This window comes from Passer domesticus, chromosome 1 (assembly GCF_036417665.1).
Source record: "Passer domesticus isolate bPasDom1 chromosome 1, bPasDom1.hap1, whole genome shotgun sequence".
NCBI classification, from domain to species: domain Eukaryota; kingdom Metazoa; phylum Chordata; class Aves; order Passeriformes; family Passeridae; genus Passer; species Passer domesticus.
Genome location: NC_087474.1, coordinates 109,657,910 through 109,680,535, shown reverse-complemented (window position 1 = coordinate 109,680,535; position 22,626 = coordinate 109,657,910). Strand labels below are relative to the sequence as shown.

General features: G+C 39.7%; 1 protein-coding gene and 1 long non-coding RNA gene across 2 annotated transcripts; one reads left to right on the top strand and one right to left on the bottom strand.

Annotated features, from left to right (window-relative positions):
* Positions 1-701: 701 nt before the first annotated feature.
* On the bottom strand, positions 702-9,031 carry LOC135308521 (uncharacterized). The gene is made up of 4 exons (XR_010368933.1): positions 7,969-9,031; positions 6,297-6,374; positions 1,953-1,994; positions 702-1,768 (listed from the first exon to the last, which is right to left on the bottom strand). It is a non-coding gene; the product is annotated as an uncharacterized LOC135308521 (long non-coding RNA).
* Positions 9,032-9,101: 70 nt separating this feature from the next.
* Positions 9,102-21,587, top strand: NAPG (NSF attachment protein gamma). Its single transcript, XM_064433526.1, has 12 exons — positions 9,102-9,272; positions 11,316-11,383; positions 12,507-12,591; positions 13,181-13,198; positions 13,746-13,776; positions 14,242-14,351; positions 14,488-14,554; positions 15,210-15,280; positions 16,171-16,249; positions 16,738-16,817; positions 17,550-17,679; positions 18,618-21,587. Exons 1-12 carry the CDS (start codon positions 9,217-9,219, stop codon positions 18,765-18,767), a joined length of 945 nt encoding a protein of 314 aa, XP_064289596.1. The 5' UTR covers positions 9,102-9,216; the 3' UTR covers positions 18,768-21,587.
* The last annotated feature ends 1,039 nt before the right edge of the window (positions 21,588-22,626 follow it).

The window sequence follows — 22,626 nt, the reverse complement described above, 5'->3', positions numbered from 1 at the left end:
CATTCCTTCACAGGTGAGCATCTGCAGACAGACAAGGAAGCTGTGGCTTCCCTTTCCTTGTTATTCCTGTCATTGGTAATAATCACCCACACTGTTCTCATGAGAACTGGAGAGGTCTTTCTTCATGCATGGGCTGCCACATTATTGTCAGATTTTATTTACTCTCTGTTTGTTTTCCCAGAATTGTTCTGTGAGAGGGGTTGGTGGGCAAGAGACGCTGGGCAGCCAGGAGATACCCATCGTCTCTCAGGGCACCACCTGACATGAGACCCATTCCCCTGGCTCATGTGATACAGCTGATGCTGAGTGGCTGCACAGCCCCACTCTCAGAAAGAGCCAGAGGCCTTGCCACAAGCAGTTTGCCATGAGCTGCACCCTGGCACAGGCAGGCCCAGTCCCTGCCCCAAGGGACTTCAGTGACAGGGCTGTGCTGCAGCAGAGTCCTGTTGTGAAAGCCTGTTTGTCTGTGTGGAGGAATGATCAAACCCCATTATGCAATAGTGGCTTTTTGTTCCGTTTACTGTCTTTACTCCCCATTTGTTTCCATGGTAGCAGTATGGAAAAATTAGGATTTGTAATGTAAAATCAAGGAAAGGGACTGTTTTTTCCTGTCAGAAGCCAGTTTGTGATATACGGAAATATATCTATGGCAGCTAAACCTAAATCTGTTTCATAAAGAACAGATACATTTAGCAGAAATGTCAAAATTGGGAATTTTATTTGTTTCATAATAGTCCCCTTCAGCTGGAGTTTATAGGACTTATTTTCATATTTTTATGCTCCATCACAGAGACAATGCTTAGATATAAACCCATACATACCCAAAACAAGATGGCAATTTCCAGCAAAATCTTTTACTACTTTAAAATACATTGCAAATTAACTTAAGGTTATGTAACACCAGAACATACCACTCCTGTCTGGCACCAACCTAAACAGTTCTTAATATGTGTTCACATAGAGCCCTCCTGTGTTTGCTAGGTTTCATTACAACAGCCATTACATCTGACAGATAATTTATTGACCTGCATCGACATGACTGAGCTCCAGAAGGGAATGCCAAGTTCCTGTCCTCTCACATTTACACAGCATGGACTGTTAAATTCCACTTACTAAATACTGTATCAAGCTCCAAAAGGTGACAAGTGAGAATCTGTCACTAGCTCTTAGTTACACCATTTTTCAGTGATAGGCATCATAAACATTAGTAATTTATTTGTTTTTATAAGTATTGCTTATGATTTTTATCACAGAATCACAGAATGGCTGGTGTTGGAAGAGATTCAAGATCATCTAGTTACAACTCCCTGGCCATGGGCAGAGACACACTTCACCAGACCAGATTGCTTAGATCCCCACCCAGCCTGACTTTGAACATTTCCAGGGATGGGGAAGCCTCAACTTCTCTGGACAACCTGTTCCAGTGCCTCAGCACCCTCAAAGGGAAAAAATTCTTCTTAATCTCTTATCTAAACTTAATATTTTTTTCAGTTTGAATCCATCCCCCCTTGTCCTGTCACTACACACCCTTGTAAAAAGTCCCTCTCCATCTTTCCTGTAGACTTCCTTCAGATACTGGAAATCCACAGTTAAGTCACTCTAAAGCCTTTTCTTCTCCAGGCTGAACAATCTCAATTCTCTCAACCTTTCCCCATGGGTGAGGTGCTCCATCCCTCTTGTCATCTTGGTGGCCTCTGCTGCAACAGATCCTTCCTACGCTGGAGACCGCAGAGCTGGATGCAGCACTGCATGTGGGGTCTCACCAGAGCTGAGCAGAGGAGCAGAGGACAGGTGAGGAAAGAAAGAGAGAACAGTGTAAAAAGTGTAGGAGGTAGAAAGCAAATGCACAGAAGCTGGGCATGACGCTGTGCTCTGCAACACTGAAAGACAGAACATCCATTGCAAGGAAGACCTGGCACGCAGAACTGTAGGAAAATGCTCCCTTGAGTTACCTTTCCTTCTCTGTAGGTCAGTCTGTGGTCTTCATTGATTATCTGTGCAGGGGAAGAAATTGTAAGTTTGGTAATTGCTCTTTGTGAAGCAAGTTTAGAGACAAGAAGATACATTTTGCAGGTTAAAAGAAAGACTTTGTAGTTGATTTACCGTATAGTTCTTCAAAATAAAAGTGGAGAACTTTTACCCCATTTTCATAAATTAATTTCTCTCACTAAAAGCAAACATAAAGGATAGAAATTTTGCAAGGAGGTTTTGATTCACCTGGATTGAAATTCTCCCACTACTGTTTTCAGAGGATATGGCATTAATAGTAACTACATTTAAGAGAATTCACTATGCTCACATGATTTTAGCAGATGAGAAACAGTTTAATTATGTATCTTTGGACAGCCCAAGGATAGGATATAAAAAATTATTTTCACAAAATACTAAACATTTTCTTTTCATGAGAAAAACACCTGAGTTCTGTCCTACATGCACTACAGTCATAAATGGTCTATTCTGGAGCAAAAAATGAAGTAAGAATTTTTATCAAAATAAGTCAGATAAAAGAAATGGTGGATTATTTAAACTGAAAGAATTTAAAGTATTCTGGTCTACAGGATTAGGGTGAAATGCAAAACTTTAAGTATGGGAAAATGTGACTTAGGACTATAGAAAAGAAAATCATATTTGCTAAAGTTTATTTCAATATTTATTTCCATATTTCAAGGGAAATTCATAAATGGGGCACAGCTAACTATTCTGAAAGAACCAAGACATTCACTTTCTTCTAAATGTTTGTCATTAACTCAAAAGGGCTGTTTAAAATACAATCATTTTTAACTACTACTGGCCTACTGGAAAAGAAATCTAAGCTCTGGTGGGAGAATGACATGAAATGCCTAATGTTTGCCTGGGCTTTTATGGACTTCTTTTTTTTTTTCTGGAAGGAAATTAATGAAATGCTTTAAATACAGACAACAGGCTACAGTTAAGACTAGTAGGAATGCACTTTGTGAATGTCTTGTTTAATGCTTCTAAACAGATTTTCAAAAGTTCATAATGACCAATGAATCCAAACTGCACATCAGAATCTGTATGAAGCAGCCCACTGAACTCTTAGAGCTTTGAATAGCACACAGAGGTGCTAGAGATGTTTTTTATCAGAGAATAGAAATTTCACTCACTATAGTGACTTGAAGGAGATTTTCTCCAGTCTACTGATTAAATTCTAAAGGAGATTTTTGCTACCTTTATCTAAAGACCAAGACCTAATATACAGATGTAGTCCCTGTAGGGGTAAAGAGTCTTTAGGCCACTCAATCAAATGGAATCCTGCTATCATATTCTTCTTTAATATTTTAGAAACTAGCTCACTGTTATGTTTGAGAGTAAGAATCACCAGCTTTAACAGTGCTAAATGAACTGGAAGGTTTGTTTTCTTTACTTCTGTTGTTTATATGGGGAACAATAGAGCTTCATTTCTCAGTCACTGAGCTGCCCATGGAACTGAGTTCAGTACCTTGCGAGGCCTTCAGCTGCACCCCCACGTGGCTGCCTCACCAGTTTTGATCATCAGGTCATTGGAAAAGACTTACAAAAGTGCATAGTTTGGGCTGCTGCAGACATGTACTGCAGCAGCATGATAACAGAGGATGTAAATCATAATTCAGAGTGGCAGAACTGACTCCTCTACAGGGGGAAATAGGCTTTGATATTATCTAATCAATGGTGTCATGAGGTAGGATGTTCAGATACATGACCAAAGCAATTAATCTCAGAAAACATTTTATGCTTCCAGAGGAGTAAAACATTGGGGGAATGCAGCAGATGTTTTCAAAAACTCCATGCTGCCATGTGAAACAAAACCTAGCAAGTGGTACTGCTCTGTATTGTGTCTCATCCATAGTCCTAATGAAGAGAGCATTGCTTCTGTCCAGGCTTGCATTCCTGGTTCTACCAAGGAGGCTAGAAGATCTCCACAATGCTCTTCTGAGGCAGACTAAGGAAAACAATGTAGAAAAAGGTTAAGCCGATTAAAAACAAACAAAAAAAGTTATCCCTTCTCTGGAAATCTTGCTTCAGGTGTGCAAAACTATGCTGTTAATAAAAGTGACCAAAAGCTTATTGATACCCTTGAATAAGGACAACCTTATTGATTTTATTGGGTATTAGTGATCTCACTTCCCTGTTTATGGGTATAGAATGGAAGCTGGTACCTGGAAGAATCAGTCATTATGAAATTTGGCAATCCTATAGAAAAGTGGAAAAATCTAATTATGCTTTCAAAGCTGATGAAAACAGTTATGTTTTTCTGCCTCGGTTTTGGGATCTGTTTCAAACAGTATTTCAGTGAAAAATTGAAGGATATGTGTTCATGTCAAGTTAAGAATGCCTCTTGATTCGAGGAGCAATGCTATACATCATTCCATGAGGCACTGAGCATCTTGTTGACAAACTGCTGCAAAACAATGGAAGATCCATCAAAAGCCATTAACACTGCATGGATTCTGTGTGAGGAATAGCTGGCTTTCTACCAGGTGAATCTGATGTGACAGTTCTCTGTAGAGAACAATTCAGAAAGAAGGGAGAATAAAGAAAAATGGGAGAGGTTTCCAGAGGTTCTGGAATTGCAAAACTGGAGGAGAAAAGGTGTCGTACTTTTAAATTATGTATGTGGTCTATCTTGAGCAAGTTACTTCATCAACAGAAAGAGAAGCTAAAGTAAAGCTGTGATTACACATTTATGATGTGGTACTTCAACTGACTTAAGCAATTCATGCCTGCACCATATATTCCTGCCCCCTCTTCGTGCAGGTGTGACTGCTTGGTAAATTGCCAGAGAGAACAAAGCCAGCTAGGAAGAGCCTAGCCAACAAACTGTGAGCATAGCCCAGTGACAAACTGACACCCAGAAGGAGTCAAGGTGATTCCAGAAATGGTTTTGTGGTGAGATCCCAGTCTCAGAATGGGAAATTTTTGCTCCAAAGGTCATCTTTCCAAGACCTAGTAACCAGCAGAATGAAGGTATTTTTAATCGGAACAGGTTGTCAGGGCTGTGGAATTGCCACCAGTGGAAAACAGAAAATTAGTAACAACTTCTCTGAGACCACCGAAACAAGTTCTACAAGCATTTGTCAAAGGTGGGTCAGGCAGTGGTGGTACACACAACCATCAGGTATGAAAGCAAATTATCATCACTTGTGGATGCAGTGGCTGAGAAGATGAAGAAATACCAAGGAGCAAGTCTAGGAGGTGATAAATGCCAAAGATACTGAGTTCAGATTCCCATTGCAGCATGTGGGAAGTGTTGTGGTGCCAATTATTCAGCCTTGGGTTCTCAAAAACCCAATGGGAACAGGTGACTCAACTCTCCTCCAGAAGAGCTCTTATTCACATCTGTAAACACGGTATATTTTTTTGTGAGTCATACATTAGCTATTGTATAAAATTAATTTGACTTTAAATAAATTAGAATTTAGGGGTTGTCATGACTGAGGGAAATGGATTCTTTTTGGAAGCAAGGGAGACCAGGGGAGTGGTAGGGAGGGACTCAAAGGGTCTTGATAGTCATGATGCATCATCTTACTATTTACTGACAAAATCAAGCTGCCTTACCTATGTGGACAGGCCACCTTACTTAATCTTCAATAGCAGCATGTAAATTATGTATGTTCAACAAATAGTGTGGAAGGCATTGTGAATTATTCACTCTGGCTCATCCTACCAGAACACCCTCCTCCTTTCTCATGTCAAATGAATCTGGAAAGCCCAGTAGACATTACCACCTTCCCCTAACTGGGATATTTATAATGCCTCTCTCTTTATTCTCTGACATCTAACAAAAGGCATGCTCACAATGCAGTCCTCTGCTATTTAATTAAAGACAATCAGTATCAATCTACAGAAAACCAGTCTTTATTAACTTTCCTGCCCTTGGAGTTATTTGTTTGCTTTCTGCCATATCCACAAAGACAGTAATGTCTGAAAGACATATGAGTTATATGGATTTAATGCTGAAGACAGCAAAAGGAAAGATACCAGAGCACTGAGGTGCTGGCACTGGGTTGGAATGATCACAGAGCACATTTTTGTGTATATTATGGGCTCAAAATTTGTCTGACCAAATCATACATTAGACCATTACTGATGGCCCAGTCTTCCTGGGAGAAGTAATATGCAGATCCCTCTCCCTTCCTCCCAGATAATTTCCTCAGCATGGCAGTGGAGCTGTATTATAGTTATGACTCCAATTTCAGACACTAATAAATTACAAGGCAGAACTTTCCATGTTCTGCTGCCATAAAAGGGTACCAGACAGAGGAGAGAAATCCAGATCTAGGAAAACTTAAATTCACCTTCCAGATCCACTGGAGTAGCAGATAGGATTCGGCAGCTGACTTAAAGTACATTTTGCTGCAGTCAGTCCTGACTTTCTGAAAGAACACAACAGATTTATGGAAAAGTTAGAGCTCATTAAGAAACAAATTTTAGCTATAGTTATGCTAATAGTTTCATATAACTAACAACAGCTCTCTGAAGGACACCGAGACTGTCCTGATGCCAGGGCTGCCGGGGGACCAGCCATAAGGGTGGAAGGTACTGTCTCCAGCTGCTTGCCTACAGCCTTTAGCCAGAGGTTATCCCCATGAAGTTTCACACAGGTGGTTTGTAACCCATTTAAGACAAATTAATTGCAAAGCTTATGCACCTTGTTTCTCACAGCTGGATTCCTCTGGTTGCAATGGTGCAAATGAAGAAATGCTTAGACAGAAGACAGAAACTCTCTGGAAGGTGTAGTGATAGGTAGATGAGGACTGGCTAATGATCAAAGACTTCTACTAATAGAGCTATTTACATAGTTCACATCTTTGTCACTCCAACTATTATCCCTGCAACTTTTATTTTTTCACATTTTACCTGGTCATTTTTCAGCACAAAATTCTAATTCACAGCCAAGCACCAGATGCTGTGATATGATCCTTCCCAGATGTAAAATCTCTGGAGGTTCCATGTCTATGAAATAAAAGCTACCCAAGAATATCCTATTTCATTTAATACTAGTCTTGGAAATCTTTCGTCTGGTCATTCCAGTATAAAGTGTAACCAGACAGTGCACATGTGCAGTTTCACTAGAAAGTGAACAGATATTTACAACCCAGGGAACAGAGGAGGCCAGAAGCCCTAGCAAAAACAAACACACAAACTAGAAGTAATTCATTTGGTGCTTCAGAACAACAGTCTGATAATATTCTGTCTTTTAATGCTGCTGTCTGGGATTTAATTTTCCTGGTTAACACAAGTTTATTTGAAAGGCACTACAGCAAGCTCATAGTTAGATGGCCAGATCTATCCTGGCCGACATTACAAGGGAAAGAAAAGACAGACGTGATGACACAGGAATCTTTCTGATCATAGCTTCCTCTGCTTTATACCTGCTACCACCGAGCACTTGCCAAAAACCTTTCTTGTGTATGTATTATGCAAGACTAGCTATTTTCTCCCAGTACTCCCGTGACAACTCATCTGCTTTTGAAAGCAGAAAACCTCTCTATAGCCTTTTTCCCTACTTTGATCTAGGACACAGAATAATAGTATTTAAGGTTTAGTGGGAATTTTCCACCATCTGCAATAGATGATAACATCTCAAGTGCAATGCAAGAACCAAAGTCAGAAAATTAAGTGTCCATGTCATCAAGGGAACGTGGGAAAAGGAAAAGGAAGGAAAAGCAATTCAGACTTGTGAGTTTTATGACTGCCTAGAGTAAAACAAATCACGTAAATATTGCTTCTTTTCCCAGTTTGATGTAGAAACTTGTAAACCTCTGATTCCTGTAAATGGTATGGACTTTCAGAAAATCACAGAATATTGAGTTGGAAAGGACCCATAAGGATCATTTCAATGACTTCTAGGCTCTGGGAAGTTCTGCAAATTTAACCAGGTTCTTGCTTTGCTCTCTCTTTTGATAAATACTTTATTTATTCAGATTGGAACAAAATAATGATGTTCAATATTGGAGAAAAAAATACCTTCCTGGGCTCCATGACTGATCTGCTGTTTCACATTAACAAAACTAAGGCATCAAGGAAGCTGGACATACGAGCAATACTAGAGACTTTAGCATTTTTGACTTAATTACTGAGTGTATAATTTGGGTATCTTGCATGATTGTGTGGCCTGTGTCAGCAACTCTGTTGTAGTCAGCCACCACTCACAGCGTCTGCATCAGACCTCTGTGCCAGCCCGGCTGAAGACAACCTCTTGTCTTCACTGAGTCAGAAGATCATGCCTCAGCAGAACTGCCTCTGGAGGCTTCCTGAAGGCAGGGCATGCAGTGCTGCTCAGACTTTGGCCTCTGACTGTGCACTGATAAAAAAACCCAAAAAACTGGCCTCTTTTTGAAAACCCTTGGAAATGCAGGTCTTGCTCATCCCTGTTCTGGGCTGTGTCCAGTTCTGGGTTCCTCATCACAAGAAAGACATGGAGCTACTGCAGAGGGTTCAGCAGAGGCCACAAAGACCGAGCATCTCTCTTATGAGGAGAGACTGGGAGCTGGGCCTGTTCAGCTGAGAAAAACTGAGAGGGGATCCCATCAATACATAAAAACGTCTCAAAGGAGAGTGCCAAGAGGATGGCATCAGGCTCTTTTTTTGTGGTGCTTAGTGACAGGACGAGGAGCAACGGCCACAAAATAAAATGCAGGAAGTTTCACCTCTACATGAGGAAGAACTTCACATTGAGTATGGCAGAGCACTGGAACAGGCTGCCCAGAGAGGTCATGGAGTCTCCCTCTCTGGAGACATTCAAAACCCATTTGGACGCGTTCCTCTGTCACCTGCTCCAGGCGACCCTGCTTGGCAGAACGGCTGGAGCAGATGATCTCCAGAGGTCCCTTCCAAGCCTCACGATTCTGGGATTCTGTGTGATTCTGGTTTTTAAAAACCCTTCTGTCGGCCTAGCACACGACGGGAGGAGCCCGCCATCCCTGGAGCGCCGCACAGCCCAGCGCTGGGCACTTCTGCCCGCACAGGCCGCGCCGGCGGCTCCGCGCCCGGGGCCGGCCCGCAGCACTCCGGGCCCTCCCGGCACCCGGGGCACTCCCGGCACCCGGGGCACTCCCGGCACTCCGGGCACTCCGTTCGCGGCCCGGGCGCAGGCGCGGGGAGCAGGCGGGGCCGGGCCGCTCCTCCCGGTGCCCGTGATCCCTGCGCCGTTCCGTAGCCGCAGCGCAGGGAGGCGGAGGAGCGTGGCCGAGCCCGGCCCGCCGCGCTGGCGAGATGGCGGCGCAGAAGATTAACGAGGCGCTGGAGCACATCGCGAAAGCGGAGAAATAGTGAGCGGAGGGCAGCGGGGCGGAGGGTGCGGGCTGGGGGGAGCTGGCGAGCGGCTGCCAGCTCGGCACCCGCGCTATCCGGGCCGCCCGGCGCTCCCGCCCCATGGAGGCGGCGTGTCCCCTCCTGGGCCGGCAGAGGGGCTGAGGAGGCTCCGTGCGCCGGGCGGCCGCTCCTCGGGAGAAGGGGAGGGAGGCGGCGGGGCCGCGGGGGCCGGCGCGGAGGGAGTGGGCGGCATGGCTGCTCGGCCCCTCCTCTGCCTGAGGGGAGCTTCCCTGCGGGGCCGGGTGCTGTGGAGGGCCTGCTGCCCCCAGCAGGGACAGTAAAGCGGCCCTGAGACTAAACTGTGGGGTCGGTGAGGCGGGGCGGCCCAGAGGCCTGGGGCCTGAGCAGTTTCCTTCAGGGCCTGTGGCCTCCATTGCTCCTGACGGCAAAGTGAGGGCTGTCACTTCTGCCCAAGTTAGTGGGAGGAAGACAAGTCACAGAATCAGTTAGGTTGGAAAAGATTTCTGAGATGATCGAATCCAACCTGTGACACAACACCACTCTGTCAACTAGACCAGAGCACTGAGCGCCACATCCAGCCTTTCCTTAACTCTGTGGATGGTGACTCTCTGCACAGCCCATTTCAATGTCTAATAACCCTTTCTGTGAAGAATTTCTTCCAAATGTCCATCCTAAACCTCCCCTGGCACATCTTAAGACTAGAGACAAGCAGAAGAAAGTTATGGAGACTGTCTTAGATAAAAGGACTTGACTTTGCTGAAGTTGCGTGTGAAGGTGCATGTTTCCTGTCCTTGAGAAATGTGTGATTGGTGCTTCTCAGAGGCTTCAAAGACCTGTACTTACGTTTATCTTGGAGATCTTAACATCTATGAGTCTGTTACTGTGTATTTTCACACTGAGTATAGCTATTTTGTTGCATTGCACAGAGTACCGTATAGATGTAATAGAGCTGACTAATCCAAGGATGCCATAGTTCTAGTAAGAGTAGTGACCTGCTGTCTAGAAATCATGGATCAAATGTATAAATTGGCATAGAGGGCAAACTTTGAAATTGAAAAAACCCAGCATATCTTACTCAAGTTACTTGACCAAAAGTGCCCTCCAGCAGAATTAATTTTAAGCTTATCTGGAGAACACTTGAAATAAAAGGCACCGAGCTCTCAAATTGTGTGTAGATTGAGTGCATTGTGTATTTCAGCTTGATGTGTTTGGGACTCTGACTGTTATAAAAATAACACAACACAAAGGCTTGTGTTAGGGTTACACACTCTGGTCATCATCCAAGTAAGACAACAAGATCACCTTAGTATCCATATACAACTGTTTTGCTGAGTAAAGAATGTATTGCATATGATGTGTTGGCCTATAACAAATATGCAAGCAGACTGTACAGTTGTGGTAATATTTTAATTTCTTTTAAAAATGAGGAAGTCAGCATATTGAATTCCAAATTGCCTGATGACTCACCTAATTTTCCCGTGTTCATTTTTCCCTATGTATTTATGCCCACGTGTGGCACCTTTTAGTGATCTATTTTAGACATATAAATGACGTGTGAGTCTTTGTGTTGGTAACTAAATTCTTTTGTTTGTGTATGCATTGGAGAGTTTTTGATAATTCTCAGAAGCAAAAAAAAAAAACAGTCCTGTAGAGGAATGCTGGAAACTTCCTGATGTCTGAAAAAAAAAAATTACTGTCAGGTGTCATGATATTAGAAATCTGGAGATTCCTACACCATGTTGGTGTAGGAGGAAGTATTTTTCTTCTGCTGACTTCTTACTGCTGAGAAGATGGGCTTGGGGAGACTCTGTGGGAACAGTAGAAGCATGTTAGGGTGAGGTTTGTAACTATGGGAGATAATTGCAGTGCTTTATGCAATTCTTAACAGTGCTGGCGTTTGTTTTTATGGTAGTGATGCCACCATAGTATTGGCACATAGGTAATTGCTCATTTCCAGGGCTATTCTAAAGTTTGAAATGTATCTGAAGTGCCTTGATGGTAAAACATAAAATCTTTACTAATTGTTTCTTGTGTTTTAGCCTGAAAACTGGATTCTTAAAGTGGAAACCAGATTATGACAGTGCAGCTACTGAATATGGGAAGGCAGGTATGTGGCACTAAATATGGCCATGTATATTTCAAAGTATTCCTCAAGCTTAGTCCCGTGCAATGTTTTATGTATTTTTACTGCATTACTGTGTAAGTTTAACTGTTGTGAAGGCTAAATGTAAGATGAAACAACAAAAAATCCTCTTGGTAGCACTGTAAAATAAATTTCAGGTTCTTCATGGAGATCTAGAACAGTCTCCAAAACCAATTTTTTTTCAAGCTTACAATTTCTATTTTTTATATTGCTGTATGTGTCAAAAATAAAGCTTTCTTCCTTTCACTTGTCCACCCCCAAATCCTGTGACTTTATCTACAAAACAACAGACGTTCAGGCTGGTTTTAAAATTTTGCTTTATCATCATCTTATGAAATATATCCTGTCAAAGACTGTCTCAGTAAGGTGAGACAGCTGCCAGCTTGGGTTTTTTTTTCAGGCACAGTAAGGTCTTGTTCCTCCCTTTTTCCAGTGCCAAGTGACATACTGAGTATAAAATCCTTACTTGTTGATTTCTTTTTGTTGTTAAGCATTTTATTCTTTCTCATGGCAGTAATTTGTTGTGATCTTTTGGCTTCCTACTCTGAGCATTCCTACTTATTCACCTAAGACTGAATACAAAAACACAAACTTGGAAGAACAACTGGAGCATTTATAAATTGAAATTGATTCTAAATCTTACTTTATATTTTGTTAGTTAAACAAGATAAAAATATGTGTTTGTACCTTCAAATGATTGTGCTGACGAAGTTACGGGTGTGCTTTGTTGGTGGCACATTTCTGACTTAGTTAATTCCTAATGATTAAAATTATATAAATATGCATTCCTCCATTTCTGTAATTAAAATACAGCATGAGTGACTCTCAAAGTCCAGCTAAACACGTTGAGAGCTGTATATGATACTGAGGTGGTATGGAAGTGGTGTTGATAATAAATGTCTTTAATGGTAACTAAGTAACTAATGAAACAAGAACTGTCTGGTATTTTTGGGAAGACCTTGGTAAACTGTAACCATGCATTTAGAGAGCCTGTTTGTATCTTTAGGTAGCTAAACTCTTGAGCAGCAGTGGTAAAAAAGAAGACAATGTCAAGTTGTAAATAAAATCTTTATTTGCTTTTTTGCAGCTGTTGCTTTTAAGAATGCCAAGCAGTTTGACCAGGCGAGGGAAGCCTGTTTGCGGGAAGCTGAGGCACATGAAAACAATAAAGCGTATCTTTTCATTGACTGGGATTCTTTCTTTCCAAGAAGCTGACTAGTTGCTACTTAGATTGGAGTAATGGGGGTTGGTAGCAGGTTATTTAATATATTTGTGCATTTTGTCAGTGTAACAGAATTGCTTTTAAAAAGTCTGTTCCTGTGTGCTCTGAGTGAGAAAACTAAAGAACTGTTGGTGATAAAGTTAGTGTTGTCCCAAGTCACAGCTGACAGGTGCCTGAGATACCTAGGTACTGCTTCAGAAATTTAATTGGTTTTTATTACCTACTAATGCATAGTATAAACTACATGAAGCTCTGACATTATTATGGTACTTGTAGTACTACTTAATAAGCAGGAACATATTTTAAGTAGGTGTGCTTTTTACAACTTTTTATGTAGCTATACATTGGTATATTGCATTTATTCTGCCCTTAGAATTATTTACTTTTGACAACTTGCCTGTAGTTGTAGTAGGTTTGATTTGCCTTTATGGGGTTCCTTGCTTTGAAATTAGTAGTTGTATAAGATTTTGTACATTAGTATTTTTCCTGCATTATATTTTTGTGGCTTTTGTCCTTGACTTCAACAATTTCATGTCTAGTCTCTTTCATGCTGCCAAGTAAGTACAGACGTGCTAAGTAATCTAAAACAGATTTTTTAACATACAGTACAAGTACATTTTATCTCAGAGTAAGTGTTTTGATGCAAGTCATTTTGCTGCTTCATAATTAGTTCAGTGGAAGTGTGAGCTAGGAAAGTTTGAAAACATGTAATGGCCACCTGAAGAAATGATGATTTTGGCATTCTTCAGCACCTTTTGATAGCAGATATTTTTTCTTAGATGAACTTCTCATAATTTTGAAGTTCTACACTGCTGAGCTAATTAAGAACTTTTTAATTAAAGAGTACTTCAGAGATGACAATAATCCAAATATTGCCTGGGGATCTGGTTAGAATAGATTATTACAGGGAAGTGTGGTCGAATTTTATGGAAGATAAAGTTACACGTCTGCTGTGTCATTAAATAAAACACTTAAAACATCTTCAAAGCATTAAATATTAACAGTGAAGATGTTAGATAGTCAATGCATGTTCACTTTTACTTCATAACTACAGCTTGTTGTAATACACCATCTCTGACCAAACTACATTTTTTTTCTCTGCAGAGCTTATGAACAAGCTGGCATGATGCTAAAGGTATTCTCATTTACTAGTTTTTATTTCTAATCTATATTTTATAATGATGAATATTGTGCACTGTACTATTTTACAAATACATGTAAGCAAATTGCATATTCAGGTGAAAATTTTTTGTTGACTCATAGTCCCCACCTCTGACTTCAGAAGATTAGAAAAGCATCATTTGTCTTTGGGGGAGAAAACAATCCTTTTGTAGAAGGAATAAAGAGTTTCTCATGTCAGAGGGTAACAGAAGAGTGGTGCTGCTTTTACTCTAAACTACCACAAATTCATGACTTACAGAAAAGTTTAATACTTAAAAGTGAATTTTAGGGAGTCGGTGGTCAACTTTCACTAGCCCTAGAAGTTTGTAAATAAAAACTAGAACCTTAATAAATAAGTGATTGCAATTTGCTTTGATTTGTGTCTTTGCACATCAATTCCTTTCCTGACCACAGTGTTCCTATGGCTATTGCCTTGTAGGAGATGCAGAGGCTCCCTGAAGCAGTTCAGCTGATCGAGAAAGCCAGCATGATGTACCTGGAGAATGGGACACCAGACACAGCAGCCATTGCACTGGAACGGGCTGGAAAGTGAGTCTGACTTATTGGTGGCTAGAATCTGTGCAGGGCATGGCTATGTCTGTGGTTTTCTTTTATGTCTTGTTGATGCTTTCAGGAAAAAAAAAATTCCTTTCATCTGAAGAGAAAGTATTGATGTTTATTACAGGTTAATAGAAAATGTGAGTCCAGAGAAGGCTGTGCAGCTCTATCAGCAAGCAGCATCCGTGTTTGAAGTAAGTGGGGGATTTTTGTGCATGTTTTTAGTTTGTTGGGTTTTCTTCTTTTAGCTGTAAAGAAGAAGCTTAAGATGAGGTTTTAAATTATGTTTCCTTCATTTTACATCAGTGGCTGAGTAATGAAGCTAAAGGCTTCTCATGCTGTAGAGGAAGAGATGACAAAAGTTAGGAGTCAGATTGCTTTGCCTTTTTCTCAGTTTAGGACTTGACAAAATCGGAATTTTGTAGTTCAAGTGTTCTGGCTCTTGCCGGGCAGAACAGAGGGTAGAGAACATATCTGCTCTTGAGTACTGGAACCCAAAATAATTTGAAATCCCTGAAGGCACAGAAGAAAATATTTCGCTTGGTGCTCCACCCATTACATGAGGCAGTGATTTGCCTTTTTACAAGTGGCTTTGATGTAGTTTTCTATTGTCAGTTATCATGTGTATTTCCAGATTAGTAAATTTGCATTGACATTCCTCTACTGAGCAGAGCTGGCTGTGGAACTCAGGAGCACCAATACTCTTCATGTTCCCCTTGAGTGTGTGAGCTGCTGATCTAATAGCTAACAGTTGTTCCAAGTTACAGGACATTTAGATTAAGGTCTAGTGGTTTTAATTCTGTGCAAATGAAATAAGAATGTCTGATTTTTATTTTTTTTTTTCTCTAGAATGAAGAACGTTTACGGCAGGCGTTAGAAATGCTAGGGAAGGCATCAAGACTTCTGGTCAGAGGACGCAGGTATAGCTTTATCTAACCTTTTTGTTCTTCTAATGTAATTCAGTCTTAAAATGTGATTTTGATTGTGGTTTCTTTTGTCTTGGTGTTGTTTGGTTTTTTTATGTGCTGTTAGTTCTTATTTGAGACTCAAGCTAAGGTCCAGTTTCTGTGGGATATGCCATGTTCATCCGGGAACCACCTGATTTTCTGTTCTGGGATGGGAGAATGTGAGCTGAAAGGCTTTTGCTCTGTGAAAACGCCAGTTTTCATTAATTCTTAACCTACTTCAGGATTTTTTTTCGTTTTTTTTTTTCCCCAATATTAATATGTAGATAGTACTTGAAAATCTTCTACAGCTGTGGGATTAAAACCAGAGGAATTAGGACTGACCTGAAGAACAAAATCTGCAGCAGTCTAATTCTGGACTTCTTAAATAAGAGTGAATCTTGGAGTCTCAGTGAGACAAGTTTAATTGTAAATTATTTACACCAAACTTAACCTTCAGTTCATCTTAGACTTGCTTCACTGAAACATTTAGCTCCTTTAAGAACTATTTTGCTAGTTTGTGGATATCAGACTTACTGATTATTAATTGTATTAATATTACTTATTGCGACCTCAGGACACAAAGAAATACATTAGTGTATATAACAAAGCATTTGTCTTGTACAGTGTTACAAAAACCAAGGTTTCTCTGAATAAATACCAGAGATGTTCTTAGAACGTTGACAAAAGGAATTGCTAACCATATATTTACCTTATCTGTTAGTAAAATCTGCTGTTGATTTTTAGTTGTGATGCTGTTTATTCGAGTAGACTTGCCACTGTATTAGTTAAACACTTTGTAGTTGGCCTTGGGTTCATTGTGTTGTATTCCTGGCATTGATATTCCTGTTTTTTTTGGTTTTTAGATTAGATGAGGCTGCACTGTCTCTTCAAAAGGAAAAAAGTATTTATAAGGAAATTGAAAACTACCCCACTTGCTATAAGGTAAACTCTAAGAGACACCTTCTGATAATACATTTCAGTTTTTTTATTTTTGTTGTTACTGACATCTGACAGATGATGGGCACCTCTTGATTCAGTAGTAAGTTTCTTGCTGAATGATGAGAGGTTGTGGTAGTGGTGTTTCCCCAAACTTCAGCTGTGCTTTTTTAAAGTTTTAAGATAAGATGCTATTATCTACAGGAGCTGTCAAAACTAAACAACACATAAAAATAAAGATGTTATCAAAAAAACAAACTACAAAAACTGTTACTTGGGATGGCAATCCATTAAAATGTTATAGGAGATAACCTATTTCATACCAGCTGAGAAGATGGCTTTCTACTTTTTCACTAGATTGTGTCAGTCTCTTAGGATGATTGTGGATTGTAATGACCTTTCTTTCTGTACTAGATATTAACAGTCTACTATTTTTGTCATATTTTTTTTGTTAATTTTTAAAGAATCATAATTCTTACTTTTTTTTTGTTTAGAAAACTATTGCTCAAGTCTTAGTTCATCTTCATAGAAATGATTATGTTGCTGCAGAAAGATGTGTGAGGGAAAGCTACAGGTAAGTCTACTTTGCGTCCTGTGATTTTAAACTGAATGTTTCACTTGTGTAGATGTATCTTGCTTTACATTTTCCTTTCATAAATTTTTAACCTGCATTTCTGTTGACTTACAGTACAATAATAATGTTCCCTTGTGTATGGCTATCAGGAATCTTGTTTACATATAACAACTTTAGCTGTAGTGGCTATAGTGATTCTTCTTAACAAACCTAAAATACAAAATCATAAAGAACTAGTTGTGTGTGACAGGGGAAATGAGAAATTAAAATTCCTTGCCATGTTGCACGAGAAAATTTTGGTGTCAAAATATGGATTAGTGTTTAACCCTCGCAGTTCCTAATTTCAACTTTCATTGGAACTTAAGTAGCAAAATCTCAAAACAACATGTTTTTACTTAAACTGTCTTTTTAGTGAAATGAACATATGTATAAGTTAAATTGTAGTACTTTACCTTTAGAAATAATCTTTCAAGACCAGTCTTTAAACATCTTGCTTGTGTTTTCCAAATCTCTAGTTTTATGTACAGAAACTGATGACAGAATTTTTCCGTATGTGAAGTGGAGAAAGTTTATTGACTAATCGGGAAAAAAAACTTAAAAATCGAATATTCTTGTTTCATCTTGATTATGATTGTGGTCTGATTTGCAGTGTGCAAACTAATATTACTTAAAGTTTAATTTTTATGGATATGATTCATGTACGTGAAGAAATAAACTCTTAATTTCCTTCAGTATACCAGGATTTAATGGAAGTGAAGACTGTGCAGCACTGGAGCAACTTTTAGAAGGGTATGATCAGCAAGATCAGGATCAAGTTTCTGAAGTCTGTAATTCTCCACTCTTCAAATACATGGATAATGACGTAAGTAGACAGATCCTGTGACTGGGGGATTTTTTGCTTTTTTTGCTTTAAGAGGATGGGGATTTTTTCCTAGTAGAGAAAAATAACAGCACAGTCTTTGTGTTTATTGTGACTTCCTGTCATGCTTCCCTTTGGCTGTGAGCTTCCTGCATTCTTTTACTTTGCCTGCCAGTGATGGTGCTGCCTGCCTTTCAGATGGTGCAAAGGGTTAGTTGAAAGAGCAGCTTGTTAAGGATTTGCTTAATTTTTTTAATGAGTTGACCAAATTCAGTCCTCTTGTACTTGCTTCTCTCAGGGCAAGAACAGTTTGCTGCTTCTGCTTTTTCTCAGAAATACCATGCAGCAGATGAATGTGCATAAACATGAACAGGGCAGGATGCCTGCAAGGTGGCATCATTGAATTTTTTTTCCATTGCTTATTCTTAGTAAGGTACTCATTCATGATAGGTTTTGAATTTGGAGCAAATAGTTGTGTCTCTTTCCCCACCATTTTTTATTTAATTGAATTTGTAAATTGTAGGAAGTACAAGGTAAGAAAGGTGTGAAGTAATGGAAACATCCATCCCTGCCAAACCTTGTACCAGTATTGGCTAATTTCACTTAATTGAATACTTAAAATTAAGTTACTAGTCTTGCTAAACAGCACTTGTAAAACTGTTTACATGATCTAATACTAGATAATGTATGAAAAGCTACATACTGGAATTATTTCTTTTCTACATAAAGCTTGAACCAGAGGAGCTATGTGGCCAATTTATTTGATAATAAGCAGCATCAATACAGATATCATACCCCATTCCCGGAGTATTTGAGAGAGAGAAAAATGGACCAGTGTTTATTCCAAGCTGTTTTTGTACTGAATGTTTCCTGCTTGCTTATTGTGAGCATCAGCCAATTCTATGATAGTACAGAAATTAAACTTGCCTTGTTATTGTCAGTATGCCAAGCTTGGTCTTACCTTGGTGGTCCCAGGAGGTGGAATGAAGAAGAAATCGCCAAACGCTGCCCAAGACAAAGCCAGAGGACCAGCTGCAGTGGGCTCCCATGCTGATGAGGAAGAGGATGAATACTCTGGTGGACTATGCTAGCTGCAGACTAGGTTGTCATATCTGACTGACTTGTGATGCTGGGCATATCCAAAGGTACCAGATTTACCAGAGCTTCATTGCAATTGTGATATGGGAATCCTAATATTAACTTGGCAGCTTCTGGGTGCAGTGCAGGAGAAAAAGCATGGTTGTACCCATCATCTTGAAACATCTTTGGACTTCATCTCTTACCTGGCAGGAGCTTCCTTAGGGCCCTGCCTTCAGCTGACGGGAAAAAAATTGAGGAGAGTTTTACTAAAAGCACAGTTTAAAAGAAACCAAAACTTCAGAAGCACTGGAGGGGGAGTAGTACAAAATTTTAAATGCTGGATTTCAACAGCTGACACTTTTGGTCCCAGCAGAGTGTTTGCAGTTGTCTTCAGACTTAAATGTATGATCATTTATCTGGCTGTTTATCTCTTGTTTAAGACCATTTAAGGCAGACTGTGCCAGGCAGGATTTTTACTTGTGTAAGCACTAGGGGGAGCATTCAGTTTGTTTTCAACATGTTTTTAGTGCACTGGGGAATATTATTTTAATACCTTATTTTTACAGTATCCGCATGAGTGTGAAAAACACTAAGTCAACAGTTTGAAGCTATCTTGCAAGCTTAAAAATACACATCTGCCTTTCCTCATAAGAAATTTATTGACCTGAAGTACTTGGAAATAAATGTATCCATAGTTTGTAATGTGCACCTTAGAAAAGGAAGGTGTGAACAACCATTCTTAGCAGTGTTTTTGAAGCATACCATAACCAAAAAAGAAACTGAAGTTAGCAGGTCATGTGCACTGAATATAAACTTCTGAAGACGAATGTTTAACAAAAACTTAGGTGGAATGTTTCCATGATATGTTTGAGTTCATAAGTGTCCTAGGTATTTATTTTCTAATCAGCATGCTAGTCTATGAAGTCATTTGATTCTCTCATATTTTCAAAGCATTGAACAGATATCTCCTATAAGTGGCATTTTTCAAACTTGCTTAGAATCCAAGGTAACCAAATTTTAATGCATCCTGTTTCTATTTGGTTTCAAGTCATCATGTGTTTTACAAGCTTCTTTAGTGTCCTGAATTTGTTTCACTATTTTATGCTTAAAAGTTGTCGAGTCTAGAAGTTGCACCTGTGGCTTATTTTTTCAGCAGGACCTAAGAAAGGTCTGCACTAGGGTGACATCATCTGGAATCCAGCAGGGATTTGTATGTGATGCCCAAAGCTCTGTAAACAAGAGATGAAAAGCACAGTCTAAAGTGTTGGGATAGTTTCTGCCATATTAAAGAATTGGATGTCATCAAAAGTATCAAGCATATGCGTGACAAAATTGTGTCAGGTGTAATTGTGATGAAGATTTATATTTCAGAGGGCTAATGCTCATTTTTCTTGGGGTGAATAGCACTCAGTAACATTGAGGTAGGAGCACAAACTGCAGCATAATTTGCTGTCGCATTAGAAGGTCACATTATTCAATTTAATGGATGGTCAAAATCCAGTTTTGTGTCTTTCTCTTGTGTAATAATGAGTTTTAAATCTATTTAAGATGCACCTATAGGTCTTCACTATCTGATGAGTAATTTCTCTTTGTTATTGATGACACATGTAAAAGTTTTGGCTCTATGAAGTTTTAGGAAGTGCTTCTCTCTGAGAATGCTTGCAGGTATACATGAAAGCTGGTTTCAAAGACTCCTAGAATTCTAGAACTCTTCTAGAATTTTCGCTGTTGGAGGAACTCACTGTAGGTTAACTGGAGTTTAACTTCTGCCTTCTAGATTCAAATCAAGTTGAACATAACACTTACTATGGTGAGTCTTTATCACAGGTAGAAAGAAATGCACATGTAGGAACTCAGGGGACACTAAGTAATTTTCTTTAAGCATTTCCAGCTCCTTCTAGTTCTGACATCAGTTTTATTGTGTGAGCCCAAGGAGTCTGCTTTTGTGTGTGTGAACAGTTGTGTGTATCCTGAAGTGATGAGGTGCATAAGAAAACTGAACGGTGTGTGCTTCTGTGGAAGAATTTTCAGATTTATTTAAACTGTGCTTGTAACACTAACAGGTCCTTAAAAGAAAATTTAAAATTTGTGTTGAATTTTTAAAACATACTTTCCATATGGTAAAAAAAAAATGGATGCACAAAACTGTCTTCCTCCCTCCTCAAGTTGTTTCTTTGTTCTGTGCCAAGTGTGGAAAATCTGGGACAAAAGTGACTGGTACTAGACATGTTAAGCTGCCATTGAATTGGCATTTCTGATTCTTAGTAGTAGAATCTTAATCTTTAATTGCAATGTTGCTGCAAAGACCAAATCTGCAGAAATGGAAGCATCTGAAAATAAGATGGTCTATTTTATATAACTTATTCTCCTATTTTAGACAGTGAAAGTGTGTTAGGAATGTTAACTGCCTTTTAGTAAATGTTTAACTATAGAAGAAACTGTCTGTATATTATGTGTTAGTGTTTGTTTCTATCTTTCAAAGCAATTTGCACACTTATGTAAATACCATTTAAGTGATCTAAAATGGAAAAATATAACATTTACAGCAAGAGCGTTTCCAAAACCAGTGTTGACTGTAATAAAAAAATAAATTGTGCATGGAGGCTGAGCAATGGCTGATGCAATGTTTATGTAAAATCAGAAGATTTCTAAATTATCTGTAACTTAATAGTCAGATGATCAAGTGCAGTGTGAAACCTGTGCTTTACTTGTTCTTTTCCCAAATCTGTGGTGTAATAGAGTACAAAATGTGTTTGCAACAGCTCTACAGATGCTGCCTCTTGAGGCTGTGTGTTTCACCAACATGAAGAATAAAACTTGAAATTAATGCATATGTGGTACCTTTTTCTGTTGTTGATCAGGTGCTGCTGAGGGCCGCCATTTGACAATTAATGTTAATTATATTTAATTTGTCACTGGGATAGACTTTCAAAGTGATTTTTTTGGCACAAGAATAAAAGATTGGAATCAGTGGAGAGTTGAAATTAATAGGAGTTTGAGAAACAACTAGATTTCACACAACTTAAGGATGTGAATTCTGTAATTCTTTGGAGACTTCATAATAGTAGAAAAATCACCTTTTCTACTATTTTAAACTGAAACTTGCTGGAGTATTTGAAGGTTGAAGAATCTGGCACTGAAGTTCTACCAGTGTAGCGGGAATTGTTCCTTAGATACTGCAAATATGCAGCTGTATAAAATTATAAGAACTAAGCTGCTCTCGGGAGAAAAAAAAAAAAGCATGTCATCTAGATTTATAATAAGTAGTGAACTTTTTGGATGCAGGAAATGGAAAAAAGAAGCGACCCCAACCTCTATGACTAGTAGTGGTAATAAAATTGGAGGAAGTAGATGTAACTTTAGAGAGCAGAAGGGAACCACTTGGGATCTGCGGTTTGAGTCTGAACAGGGCCATGAATCTCTGAGTTAATGGTCTGTAGAGGCCAGCGTGCCCAGGAGCCGGGCTCTTCTCTCCTCTGCCTGCTGGAGAGGATGTGCACTAGTGCTGTCTCTGACCGCCTTCCGCAGGGCTGGCGGATCTTCGTTTCTGAGCTGCTGCTGTTGCCCTTCTGCCGTGATTTCCAGCGTGGCTGTCAGCCTGGAACAGGAGCGGAGAGGCAGCTGCAAGGCTGCACGTACGTTTCCAGAACATGTGGCTGTTGTGATTCATCTGCTGAATCCCCTGGGAATAGGGGTGAGGAGCGTGGCTGGACTCCGCAGTGCACACTGCGAGCATCTTCACTGGTGTGCGACCAGTGTGAACTGTGCCACAGAAATGTTCGAGTCCTAGAGTGACAGAAGCAGGTCCCAGCATGTGCACAGTGAAAATGGGTTAACAGTAGTTGTCTTGCTTGTTTCCGATTTGTATTT

Coding starts and splice junctions, on each gene's coding strand:
- NAPG (XM_064433526.1), top strand. CDS start 9,217: ATGGCGGCGCAGAAGATTAACGAGGCGCTGGAGCACATCGCGAAAGCG. Junction 13,777..14,241: donor AAGCTGGCATGATGCTAAAG/GTATTCTCATTT, acceptor ATTGCCTTGTAG/GAGATGCAGAGGCTCCCTGA. Junction 14,352..14,487: donor GCACTGGAACGGGCTGGAAA/GTGAGTCTGACT, acceptor TGTTTATTACAG/GTTAATAGAAAATGTGAGTC.